Source organism: Halichoeres trimaculatus, unplaced genomic scaffold (assembly GCF_033239565.1).
Source record: "Halichoeres trimaculatus isolate MK-OKI-2021-1 unplaced genomic scaffold, fHalTri1.1 fHalTri1_scaffold_4, whole genome shotgun sequence".
Classification (NCBI taxonomy): Eukaryota; Metazoa; Chordata; class Actinopteri; order Labriformes; family Labridae; genus Halichoeres; species Halichoeres trimaculatus.
Window position 1 is genome coordinate 25595914 of NW_027437182.1, and position 13458 is coordinate 25609371.

At 39.8% G+C, this 13458-nt stretch overlaps 2 protein-coding genes across 3 annotated transcripts; one reads left to right on the forward strand and one right to left on the reverse strand.

Moving 5' to 3' along the window:
• Window positions 1-551: 551 nt before the first annotated feature.
• Window positions 552-2349, reverse strand: org (oogenesis-related gene). The gene is made up of 6 exons (XM_074667643.1): window positions 2227-2349; window positions 2044-2115; window positions 1744-1963; window positions 1193-1353; window positions 763-870; window positions 552-676 (listed from the first exon to the last, which is right to left on the reverse strand). Exons 1-6 carry the CDS (start codon window positions 2275-2277, stop codon window positions 629-631), a joined length of 660 nt encoding a protein of 219 aa, XP_074523744.1. The 5' UTR covers window positions 2278-2349; the 3' UTR covers window positions 552-628.
• A 90-nt stretch (window positions 2350-2439) lies between these two features.
• On the forward strand, window positions 2440-13379 carry LOC141788664 (inactive tyrosine-protein kinase PRAG1). 2 transcript variants are annotated; one of them, XM_074667637.1, is made up of 4 exons: window positions 2440-2502; window positions 10164-10303; window positions 11223-11782; window positions 12093-13379. In XM_074667637.1, exons 1-4 carry the CDS (start codon window positions 2474-2476, stop codon window positions 13125-13127), a joined length of 1764 nt encoding a protein of 587 aa, XP_074523738.1. In that variant the 5' UTR covers window positions 2440-2473; the 3' UTR covers window positions 13128-13379. The 2 variants fall into 2 exon arrangements, with proteins under 2 accessions (XP_074523738.1, XP_074523736.1); XM_074667635.1 differs by lacking the exon at window positions 2440-2502 and adding an exon at window positions 9792-9898.
• Window positions 13380-13458: the final 79 nt, after the last annotated feature.

Here is a 13458-nt window from a genome sequence, read left to right on the forward strand (position 1 = left end):
AATGCATATTTTCATAACCAAAGTCTCGAGCAGACTGACGAATCCCAGCCTAACTCCAGTTCCCAAGTACAGAGACCCTGGAAGGTTTATAATCAGGAAGAATGACAATACCTAAAATCTGTATTAAGATGCTGCCATCTAAGGCAAACATCAAACACTGGTAGGCTCAAGAAAAGCTAATGTTAGGAAATGTTTAACTGAAGATGGACAAATGATTAAAAAGTTATATGGATGTTTTCAAGCTCAAGGATTGGGGGCATAAGGCATCCTTTCTTAACCTTGATGTCACTTTTATTCAGCACACTACAGAAGCAAACTGCTTTTACAACAGACCATTCATTTTCAGGTTAGGCTGTTGAAATTTGGATCCATCAGAGCTCAAATCTCTGAACAATCTGCCATCAAGGTTTAAAAAAAAAGTCAATGATTCGTTATGCATTACCTGCATTTGAATGTGACAAGCTTGTTTTTACCAACAGCTCCCTTAGTTTAAACCATCATGAGTGGAAAAAAGTTCCTGTACTGCCATCTAGTGAGAGACCACTGCAATGTCAACACAAAAGGTTTTATTGAGTTAATTTAAACATACAAAAAACAGTGGGACAATACAAACAGTTTTCATGACACATTAAACTGCAGCCAAAGGGGCTTCAGAGGGGGGAGCTGGCTCAACACCCTATTTAAGAAAAAAAGAGAGATTAGATTAAAGTTTCAAGGATCAAACTGTACCTCAGACACAAAAAGCACCCTGGTGGAGCTTACCGTATCCACGTCCTCGATTATGACCTCACCCTTCTCCTGAACCTCAAGGTCACTTTCTGTGTTGTTGTGTGAGCGGTACTCTTCGCTTTCAGTCTCTACTGTACTGGGCTGAGAGACAGTCAAAGGAAACAAGTTACCCAACTAGTAATACTAGTTTCTGGTCTTTAGTAGCAATGTAGAAATAAAGGTTTTAATGGCACAGTCTGACAGAACTGCAAATGTTGTAGTGTGCAGAATAGAAACACATGTATTAGATGTATAATCTGACGCAACACCGGGGACACGATGTGCTTCTAATTTCTGTTCATATCAGGTCAAGGCTCAAGGAAACATGACACACAGCTCCTTGTGACTTTCAAAGCAAAAGTCAAAAGCACTGAAGATGTTCATAGAGGGATTTTTGGTATTTGCACCTCCCCCAAGTACCCACCTCATAGTCAGGATCCTCTTCTGGGGCATCCTCATCAGCAAGCTCCTGAGTGAGTGCCTCCACCCAGGTTGGATGCTCCTCTTCATCCTCTTCCTCATCCAACTCATCTTGCTTTCTTTTGCTGCCTTTTCCACAAGGTTTTGTTGGAGAGACTCTAATTTCTACAAGCACGAAATAAATAAAGCTCATTTTCTAATGCCCATGCTTAGTCATCAATAGAAGAGAAGGTTAGGGCTTCAACAGCAAAGACAGGTAAAATGTGATCACTATAGTGGAGTGTCTGATGAATTTCAAGTTTTCACCATAGTTTGACAACATTTGCAAACATAGTCATGCTAAAGAAAACGAGTGTTTTAAGTTAATGAGCTTAAATTACTCTACTTTTTCGGAATATGTATTTTTCATAACAGTGAGTTGATATGAAGGCCAGGTGTGTGATGGTGCTCCGCTGGTCTCTGGTTTACAAACCACGGATGACTGTAGTTCGATCTAGAGAGATTTTTCATGAAGGAGGGATAAAGTAGATCACACCGACTGATGAGCTTGTTTACCGGGGGAGAGGGAGCGCCCAATGCTGCTGGACACCGGGTAGCCCAGGGCGCCCTGAAGCCAGCGGGGCAGGATGGACAGCAGTAGCCGGGTGACCCGGTGCAGGCGCTTCCGGCCGGCGAGGCTCTGGCGGCCAGGACTGGAGACAGGAGGATTAGGGTCGACTTTCTCCAGTGGCTTCCTGAAGCCCAGCACCCACCAAAATCCGCGATACGCTCGCACCTGCAGGTGAAATCAATGTTAGGCCGAATGCGTCAAACCAGCATGTTGCTACTGGCTGCTACATTAGCTGGTGTACGTACCACGACGCTGAAAGGCCAGAAGACGCCGCGCACCACGGAACGGAACACACCGCCCCTCCTCACTACTCTGTCCTACAAGCGACAGAAGAGAAGCTAAAACTTAAACAAGTTTAACGATCGAGTAATACACTTCCATGATCCACGATGTCTTCACGCTAGCTTTCAGGTGTTCGTCCACCATACCTCAGAGTTCTGTTCCTGCTCCGCGGTGTCTCTGCTGATTTCGCTCGTCATCCTGCTGTGGTTTTCCGTGGACTTGCTGGCTTGCAGTGAGGAGGAGAAATTGAAGGACTACAGAGCCACCTGCACCGGAGGGTGAAATGTACCCAGAGGTTTCAACCGCTCAGCCAATCAGAAGAGAGGCCTGCACCGGGAGCAATCAGCGCCAGCCGTTGAATGTTTCCCGCCAATCAACCAGAAACAAGGCAAGATGGCGGTCAGGGTGGACTTAAGGAAGAGGTCTGAATTTTACTTTACTATAAGCGTAACCTAAATGGTATTGTACATCGTGTTGAAAACACCAGACAGTACCAAAGAATTGATTGATTGATTGATTGATTGATTGATTGATTGATTGATTGATTGATTGATTGATTGATTTAATATTAATTTAAAATGCAAGCCGAAGTGCTCCTCAAAAATCAAACAACCCTGAATGTTTCTCTTACTGATCTCTAACAGGAAAATGAAAGATAGTCAAGATAAAAATCATAACTTTTGAGTAATGTCAGACCTAATAAAGTTGATAGCATTAATCTAGTGAAAAACTGTCAACTCTACTAACAGGAAGTCCCCGCAGCACGACAATTGTGGAACTTTCCACTATTCACTTTTAGAGATGAACATAATCCACACAAGTATTTGTGTGTACAAAATATCTTATATAAATGGGTCATTCTTGAAATGCGGTGCCTTTTGGGTCATAGAAATGGTATGTATATATATATATATATATATATATATATATATATATATATATATATATTTTATTTTATTTATTTTTTTTATTTTTTTTTTATGTTTCTTCTTAAAAACATGACTCTACGCTTTATGAAAAGCATGAAGGTCAGTCTCAATCTGCTAAATTATATTTATTTTTTAAAGTTTTAAAAATATATGTCAAAATGAATGTGTCCACTGTGTTGTGTCCACCGTGTTATCCAAATAAGGATAACACGGTGGACAATAACACGGTGGACATTTTACAACAAAAATAGCTTTTACCCTAGCTTCATTAGCTAACAGGATTTTGGAAAGCTGACAAGAAAGCAACATTTTTGCCTAGAAACCTTTTAAAATTGTGATATTTGATCATTTTCTTCATAAAACTGGGATAACATGGTGGACATTGTATGATTGACTAAATTAGAGCTTCATCATAAAAGAGTAACTATGATAAAATTAACAAAAGAAAAGTGAGTAATCTTACCACTGTTGAATTTCCCTCCTCTGGAATGATATCACATCAAAAGACTGTATCATCCTGATGTGGGTGGAGCCTTCTTAGAGGTAAAGTAACTTAGGATAACACGGTGGACACTAAATCCAGGGACAAATTTTAAACTGCAATTTTAGACAAAAATATTTTTTTTTGCTGATGAAATTATCAGATATATAAGGAACCCCTTATAGCTGAATAAAAATATCCAGAAAACAACGACATAATTTTCTTGAACAAAACAGTGGAAAGGGCACTGGGGGCATGGCAAAATAGCACTTTTTTAATTTTTTAAATGGTATTTTAAAAAACTGTTCAAGTTTTATGAGTTATATCCTTGTGTTTTTAACAGATAATTAGTGAAATTTCACTAAAATATATATATATTTTTTAAATTCTATTATTTTCAGAAAATACAGCTGGATTTAGGCTGGGGACGCAAAGGCACCACATTTAAAGAATGACCCAAATGTTGAAGATATCATTCAGCGCAGTAAGCTAATATAAGTATTGATAATATTGACCTATTGTTACATAATATGATAAGGTCTTTGTCAATACTTTGTGTTCATCAGATATTCATGTTTTGACACTATTCAAACATAAAGAAATAACACTTAAATGGAACTAGAAATGTTTCCTGAAGACTTTTATTTCACACATGAGGCTTCAGCTCTGCTTGTTTCACAACATTTTAACATTAAATCAGAATTGTGGTCAGATAATTTACTTAATACTGATTTACTGTTTATTTTAATCATCACTGTGCAAAAAAAGAAAACAAAACAACCTCAAAACCATTTACCTTGAGAAATCTAATGGTTCGTTTTCAAAAATAGCATTATGTTAAACCAGATCCTCAGAGGCAGGCAGGAAGAGGCTCCATTTCAGTTTGCTTTTTAGCATATGAAGAGCTTATGAGAGCGGTCTGTCATTATGCTTTTATACTTGACAAGCTCCCTTAATTGGCAAACATTTCCGCCTGTCGCCTTCGTCACATACTCGTTGATACACGTTGTGGAGGACAAAATGCGTAAGTAGAGCAGTATAAAAACCTGTCATCTGTCCACTCTCCAAACTAGAAGCAAGCTTGTGCACAGTTTGAGGGAAGGATATTGAGAAATGGATAAAACCACAGTCACAAGGACATTCAGCATTGGAGGTATTTGCAGTGTAACAAAGGCCAAAGAAGATTTCCATACAGAGCGGAGGCACAGCAGCGCCGGGATCCGTGCACTCTTGTGGGCAACCAGCAGTGCAAAGTCCCTTGGATGTTCTCTGGGATCAGATTCACAGATAAGCCGGGAGAACATCTATCCGAATATCCTGACACCTGACAGCATCCCACAGTTCACCATACCAAGTCTGTCTGTGCAGAACAGCTTAAGATCAGTCGACAAAGAAGAGGAAGACGCAAAGTCGGCTGAAGGTTTGGGCAATTCTTTGACAGAATCATCTTTTCCCTCCTCTGTGTCCTCCACATTCTCTTCATCCTCATCATCCTCGGGCATGAGTTGGGTCCTATCAGAACGTAAAGCTGAGCGCAGCATCTCTGACCCCTTAAACCTGAGATCTCCTCTACAGAGGGAAGGCCCCCATCCCTCCTTCCACGCTGAGGCCCAGCACTGCCTGGACCCTGCCAGCAGAGCTGCGCTCTCCCTACCACACCTCACCAAAGTCACCACTCCCTACGGCTTCATCACTTTGAGCCAGAGCCCACAGATGGTGAGCGAGGAGGCACTTCTGTGTCAAACCGGGCTGCGGCGCCTTAACAAGGAAGAGGAGGCTGCACGCTGCCTCAGCAAAGCTTCAGGGACAAGGACAGTGGAAGACAAAAGCAACCGTGCACAGTCATCAGGAAACAAGAAGAAACTCCCCAAAGGCTCCACTGACTCTCAGAGTAAAGACATATTAATTAAAGAAGAGATGAAAGCTTCTCCTGCCAACCTTGTGGATGCAACAGTTTTGACTTCATCTACAAAAGGTCAAGAGAGCAAGCTTAAACGCCACTTTCGTAATGTCATAAGAAAACACCTCCTATCTCGCCATGCAGATTGAAATTACTGAACTTATTTGCAACTATCAAACTCAGCTTAACTTGGTTAACAATGAACTTTTAATTATAAAAGAAGTGCTAACTGTTTTTTCCTGTGTGGCTAGACAAGTTGTCAGTATGTTTAAGCTTAAAAAACTCTTGCAAAATGTACCAGTTGTTGTATACAAAATAAAGTCGCTTAAACAGACTGCTGGATGTTTTTTTTTTATAATCTCTTTAAGTCTCATATTTTATTTAAAGGTTTCTGTTTCTTGTTTAAAGGATCGAAGATGGTCACCTTTAAGATACTACTTCCTGGCAGGGTGGACACTTCACTTCAGCCGTGTGTTTAAGGTTAATCAATTCCTCAAAAGTGTCAGGATTTTAAATGTCACAGCCACTTCAGCAGTTTGCTACCATTCGGCCTTGTGTTGAATACGAGTGAGTGTGTGCAAGGAAACCAAAGGGCTCTCCTCTCCTCTTAACATATGAAGAGCTTTGACGAAAGGCCCTTTATGATTCTCAACTAAAGCATCCACGTAACATGCATCCTCAGCTCTCCCACGCACTGAAATTTAGTGGGCTAATGTTATGATGACGCAGATAAGCTGTGATTAAAGGGAACGGAGAACACAGGACCATCATGTAGATTCATCATCACGTGCTGGGTTTGTTTATGGGCATGGCATAGATGACTTTACAGATGTACCATATTTGAGATCAAAACAGTTAATAACTGCAACCAAACTATATATAGGGGCCAGGTACATGAGGCATTTCTATCTATGTATAGCAGTACAATTGAACAGCACCACAAACCACATCCTCAAAAATGAACACGCAGTTTTACCAACGCCCCTCACAAAGTTGCAGTGAAAACAGAACACTGAAAACTAATGAAGAGAATCTTTAATCTGAGGCAGATGATAGAATATTCATTATATAATTCTGTTGACTGTTGATTATGTTAATGGAAGGTAAACTGCTCCAGTGACTCAGATAAAATATTTCATTGAAGGAGGCAAAAAGGACTGTAACTGTGTTTTCTGACTACATACTTACTTAATTTTCAGTGACATGTTTGATGAGCAGCACAGAGTTGTCCTCATGTTGGCTGGCTCATCACTTACCTTTGTCTAATTTTAAAAGCAGCATTAATAGATGTTTAATGCAGACATTAAGTGTATCAGGAGAAGCACTATCTCTCCAAATCTTTGGTTGGTGACCTAGCTAAACACCACATGCAGATTTTGCATGTTGACGCTCCTCCTCAGCTCCCTATCTAGACCGTGTAACACTTTGAAGCACCTCTTCAGTCACATCACCTATACAGATAATGATGATGTCAGTTTAATGAGATTGTAAATGCTACAGCATAAACACAGCTGAATATGAGCAGAGCAGATACTAAAAAAGCATGTGAGAGACAACAGCCCTTTGGATGCGTGAGTCATTCTGGAGAAGGAGTGCTTCAACTAACACACTCCTCCTCAGGAACACACTCTTATGGAGCACGACTGCAGAAATAATGACTGGGCTCTTGTGTTAGATAATATCATACACTTGTCTGTGTAGGCGTCTTCTGTGTCTTACTGACATCACATCATGAATTTGTATTTGTAGCAGGAAAGCCAAACTTGGTCGCTGTGGAATATTAATGTAGTTTATACTATATTATAATCTGCGTTGATAATTTATAATTTTTTATCATTAGCATTAAGATATCTTGGGTTTTGAGGTTTTTATGTTGAATTCTGGACCTAATAAATTGTTTCAATAAAATTCAGTGTGCACATTGATGTATGAGTCTCTGCCATTGAACTGTGGAGACAGACGTACTAGCTATCAGGTCTAGTTTTCAGATTATTCAAAACTGTAGCTGATTATTAATACTTAAGATGCAAGACAAGATTTTTTTAAGGCTTGTACATTTAGTTTAAACATCCTGCATACAAATAATATTAATCATGAGAAAAAAAGTATAAATATATATATTTATATATTTATTTATATATGTATGTACATATATATATATATATATATATATATATATATATATATATATATATATATATATATATATATATATATATATATATATATATATATATATATTTGTTTAAAAAATTGACACATTTTTCCTTTTTATGGACGTGTTTAACTGAGAGATTAGATTAAATGCTTTGATAAAGTTTTAAATCAGACATGTCAGTCTGCTAAAGAAGAGTTCAACTAACAAAACAAGTGAAACAAAAAAAAAATAATACTAGCTGTGGCCACTTGTGCTTTCAGTTTCTTCACTGAAATTTGCAGATGCTTTGTGCTTTTCTACCCTGAATGTTTGCAGCATGTTTTGACATTTTAAACAGTATTGTCTTGACTTCATATTTCTCCCTGCATTTTAATGTTGGATCATATATGCCACCATTTACTTTGTTGGTATGTGAAGACGAGCTAACACATATGAAAACAATCACTGTTATTTGTTTTATTGAGTTAAAATGTTTATTGTTGGGATGGTATGTTAGCCTACAATAGAACACTCCCATTAAAGGCCTTTAAGTTGCCAGGCTGTAATCTATGAGCCATCATGACAAATCCAAAATAATGGCATTTCTATCAACCTCAGCTAAACTTTGCGTTGAGTCACAATTAGCAAATGATTGCCAGCTCACACATTAAAAGTAGAGTCCAACCGATTAATCAATCAGGCCGATTAAACAGTCAGGCCGATAAATCAGTCGGGCCGATTAATCGGGCTGATTATGCCTGTCACCGAATAATCAACATCAGCCACAATGTAGCCGATTATAAAAAACTTTGCTCCACAGAGATTTTGTCGCTCCTGTTCCTGTATGTTGGGCTGCACAATGCCAGAGTGCCCGCCCCCTCCGTCCACTATTATATAATGTAAGACTATAGAACGGCGTTTTTGCATCACGTAAGTTGCTCATTGTGTGTTGACAGTTTGACTTTTTTTTTCTTACTGTGTTTAAAGTTTGACTTCTTTATCTAGTATTGTGTTTACAGCTTGTTCTTATTTATCATTGGTTAACACTACAGTTCTTATGTTGACAGTTTTATAATTAAAGTTCCTTGTTTTAATTTACTAGTGTTCTGTCTGTTCTCTCTGTCTTGAATCATATGGGTATTATAATAATACGTGTTCATATACTGTATATATATATTCTGTGTATATCAATGAATTTATTATATATATCAGCTGATATATCGGATATCGATAACAGCTTTTTTTGCCTCCAGTATTGGTATCGGCATCGGCCCCAAAAATCCCATATCGGTCAGGCTCTAATTAAAAGTTCCACATATAAGATGAAAATCTTTTCACTGTCAACACCAGGGTATCAGCTTACTCATTTCAACATTAAGCAGGAGCGGCTTCCTGCTCACACATATAGAGAGCATTCCCTGTCAGCTCTGTGTTGCAGAGATGATGTCACAGACTGTTTGTTCTTATTTTAGTAATTGTCAGTTAAGTTATTCTGAGCTCTGGTTTCACTTTTCTCATCTGTACTGGCAGTTGGTGAGTACTTCTAATTTTGTGAAAGATGCAGATTGTAATTTGAACATCTGAAAGTTTATAATTCACAAGCAAATCATCTAACATTATATATATCCCTGATACTTAAAAACTGTGCTGTGATCCCTACAGAAACCAATGTTTCTTTTTCCCATAGGGGCTTTTTGCAAGGGAAAGCAGGTATAAGATTCATAGCTTTAGTTTTACAAGATATGGATGAGCATTTTCTATCTTTTAAAATATTATACATCCCCTTTAAAGCCACAGAAAGCAAAAGCTTCAGCATGCAAGCACCAAACGCTGTAGAGGGCATTGCATGTTTTAAGGCTCAAACTTCGTCATCCAGAAGAGATAAGTTCATGCTGTGGCTTCACACAGTGAGTGAAGCTCAACTACACTTGTGAGACAGAGAATAAAGTAGTGAAAACTGAACAGCCTCTGCTGTTACTGCTCATCCCCATTCTGGCTCAGTAAACTGTTTACCCTCAGAAAAGATGTTTCTTTTCTGGTTCCCACCTCAAGCTCAGACTCAAAAGAACGATTATTGCAAAAGATAACGGTTTTACTTTGAATCATGAACCCGCACAGGAGAGGGAGAGAGAAAGAGGCTGAGAAAAAGTGGGAGGGGGAGTTAACAGGAACTGAAGTCTGCTGAAGTACACAGGAAGTCTTTCGGAGAGGCACGAACTTAGCCACCTGTTAGCTTCTCATACACTTCATTCAGTGACAGCAGTGAACTGAGAGGAAGGTGGAGGAGCACATTGGGTGGGGAAGTTTATAGATCAATGATGGCCTCTGGTTCAGGGGTACAACCACCTGCTTTGCCTGTCAAACAGCACAGGTAAGACCAAGAACTGAAACACTTAATCTTTGACAGATCTCAAAAGTTTGAATTGTTCTAAAGACTGTCTGGTTTCAAAAGGGTCAGATAACTGAGTCATGACAAAGTGTTATTAAGACAGAGTGATTATTTTACATTTTTTAAACAACTCAGTTATTCATTTTCAGAGATGCTTTTGTTTGTGGACAGGAACTTTACATTGATAATAATTCCATTTTGTACATGTGGTAATGTGTAAATGATTTTGTTATCTTACCACACATAGGAGCCGTTCATCAAGATGCTCCAGTGATGAGTCTTGCTGTTTCCTGCTTGGCTCTGTTGGATCAAACTACTCTTATGCTGATGTCTTCCCTGAACCCACCAGCTGCAACGCAGCCCAGTGCCCCATACACCAACGCTACGGTAGGTTCAAAAGAGATAACACACGTTCAGGTGAACAAAAGAAGTTGAGTTACTAAGTTATATTGAACAATAATGTTGGAATACTACAGGAAAATGTTCATAAAATCAGAATTTGATCTTCGAATTCTTTTTTTTTAAAGGTTTTGCAGAAAAAATAAATGTTACATTTAACAGAAGATATCATCAAATATCAGCTATTGTTCAATGAAAAATATATTCTTATTTAAATTAGTTAACTGTAACATGTTTTGAAAAGTTGGAAAAGGGCAAACAGGAGACTCAAAAAGTTGTGCAGAGCTAAAAGGAAACAAAAAGCAGGAGGAACATGTGCAGAACAACAGCTATGACAAAGGATGTCCGAAACCTTTGAGTAGATAAAATCCCTACCAGGTAAAAAGGTGACAACATCTCACTTTAAAACTTACGATTTTGTTAAAAAAGAAAAAAAAGAGAGATGATGCAACATAATGGTTAACCTCCCCTTGTCCCACAAGTTTTGAAACATGATGCTGGCATCAAACTCGAAATAATCACATACTGTATTACTGAAGCAAAAACATTTTTTAAGTTGAAAAATTTCAAACAATTTCTTTTGAGCCATATGTAAATAGAGAGTTTAAATGATGTGCAAACCACAAACTTCAGTTTTTATACATCTTGTCAGTTTTTGGTGTGAGAGCTGTTAAAGAAGGGTTACGTGATGTGAGGCTCATCTTTTCACTTCTGTTTTCCTATGAGAACTGAGAAAGAGAGGTGGTAAACATCTGAAACTTTTACTTTCATAAACAAGCATGTGATAAACAGGGCTTCCATGACTTTTTATCAAAAGTAGTTTTACATCTCTAGATTTGCTTTTTGCTTGTGTCAATGCTCTTGTTTGCTGTACCCCAAGTCTGACCTGAACTCTTCTGTTTCTCAGACCCCTCCCAGCACCAGGTGAGGTTTTTCTCTGATGGCACCCCGCCACCCATCCCAGAGAAGAGGCTTGCTCGCACCCTCTCCCTCCCTGTGACCCATGTGCCTCCACTCTCACCTCTACCTCCCCCATCTCCACTTCAAAATCAACCCCACAACTTTGACAACCCTCTGTATATGCTGGCACCCATACACGACATCTATCTCCAGGAGGAGGCAGAAGAGTTCAACCCATCCAGCGAGGGTCTCAGCCCTTCACTCTCTCCCTCCCAGCTGTCCTTTGACACCCCTGATGAACACTTGCCCCACATCTTTGGCAGCTTTGACGACCAGAGAGTCATTTCTCAGGGGATTCAGCATTGCCACCTTGTCTTCTTGAGAAGTATGGCGCAGAGCATGGAGGCTGGCATGTTGCGACAGAGAGAGGGCACAGCTGGGGATGTCAGGTCTTACCAGCCTGGAGATTTCCTGCTGTGTGAGGGCACTGAGCCAAAGCAGATTGGAGACACAGATTACTACAGTGTGCAGAGCCCCAAACTTCCAGGAAGGGTGCTCGGCTTAAGGGTAAAGATGCAGCTCCATTATTGACCTCAAATAATTTCACATCAGCTATTGTGTGCAAAACACAGTGTAGTTAATATTGCAAGCATCGACCCCGTATGACACACATGATCCTTATCAAGTTGTGCAACTGTGACACTGTTGTGTATTGCAGAAAAACACTTCCTCTTAAACTGTCAGAAGGTATAACAGCTGCAGCAACACGACCACATGTTTTGTTTTGTTTATAGTTTTATCACTTAATGTCACAAAGCAAGGATGAATTTCTTTTAACTGTGGTCTTCTGATTGTGTGTTTCTGTTCTTCTGTGCAGGTCCAAAAACAATTTGATGAAGCCTCTTTTGTTCACACAACACACCAACCACCCCATGTCAATGTGAGAGAAGTTATTGCTCATTTCCAGCCAGGACACACCCTCATGACTGATTCCAGTTATTTACAACCCCAAGATCCCTTTTGTGTGATTAAGTCAGACTGCACTGCTGCGAAACCACCAGGCGGAGGCAGCACTGAGCCTGCCGCAGACTGTAGGAACATGAATGTGCTCTCAGTTCAATCCTTCCTCCAGAAAGGTTGCTCTGTGAGCATTGAGAGAGACCTGCCACATACCACGCTGAAGGAATTTGTCCAGGAGAGCTGCTCACTGCAACGTGAGGACTGCTTAGACTATGACAGACAGGTGTGCGTTCTGCTCCTGCAGGTTTTAACAGGCTTCCAACATTTATGCAACATCAGTGGCACTGCAGCTGATCTCAGACCTCAGGGGATCTTTTTAGTGTGGCCAAAGACCGATAAGAATGAGAGAAACAAGGATACTCCTGGAGTGAAGACAAAAGATGTGGAGTTACGAAAGAAGAGGGGAAAGGGAAAAATCCAGAAGGCATGGAGGGTTTACGGTTCACCTTGTGTGGTGCTAACCCCCCTGTCTTCTGCTGTTTCTGTATCTCATCCCCTCATACACATCAAATCTGAAATCAATGTCCTAATTCAATACTGTCTCACCTCTCAAGAGTCATCTGTGTCTTCCTACCGTACAGGGCTCCTTCATCTCTCCTCTCTGCTCCAGCGTGAGCACAGCACCATACAGGTGGCAGGCATGGTCGTCATGCTGCAGACGCTCCTCTGGGGGCCACCAGTCCCTCTCTTCAGTCACAGAGACCATCTGAACACTGCTGTTTACAACTGGCTGATTTTAAAGCGAGCCCTGCTTGTGATGAAGTTTGCAGAGAGAGGGCTGATCCAGGATCAGTCAGTTCTGGACTGGGAGGACTACATGTGTCTGCAATATGTGTCATTTACAGATCCTGAGGTTATTGTGAGCATGGCCAGTCAGCTATGGCTCAACTGATAATCATCAATGATGAAGCAGAGTGGAAAATCTCCCTGAACTTTTACATCTCTTTGAAAATAGACCTTTTTTCACTCAGATTTAGTCAAAGTAAAAGATTTCTGCTTCTCTCTGTAAATGCCTCTATGGTTTGAATAAGGACAGAGTAAGAAAAAATATCATACTATGCTTTGAAACACTCATTTAGCTAGAGTCCAGTGTACAACCTCATATTCCTGGGTGGTGTAAATGAAGATTTCACGACTATTAAACCTCTCCTGAAATAATGATACTATTTTATTTTTTGCTGAATACTTTTTGTGAATAGGTGCAGCAGTTTCGATTATAACAA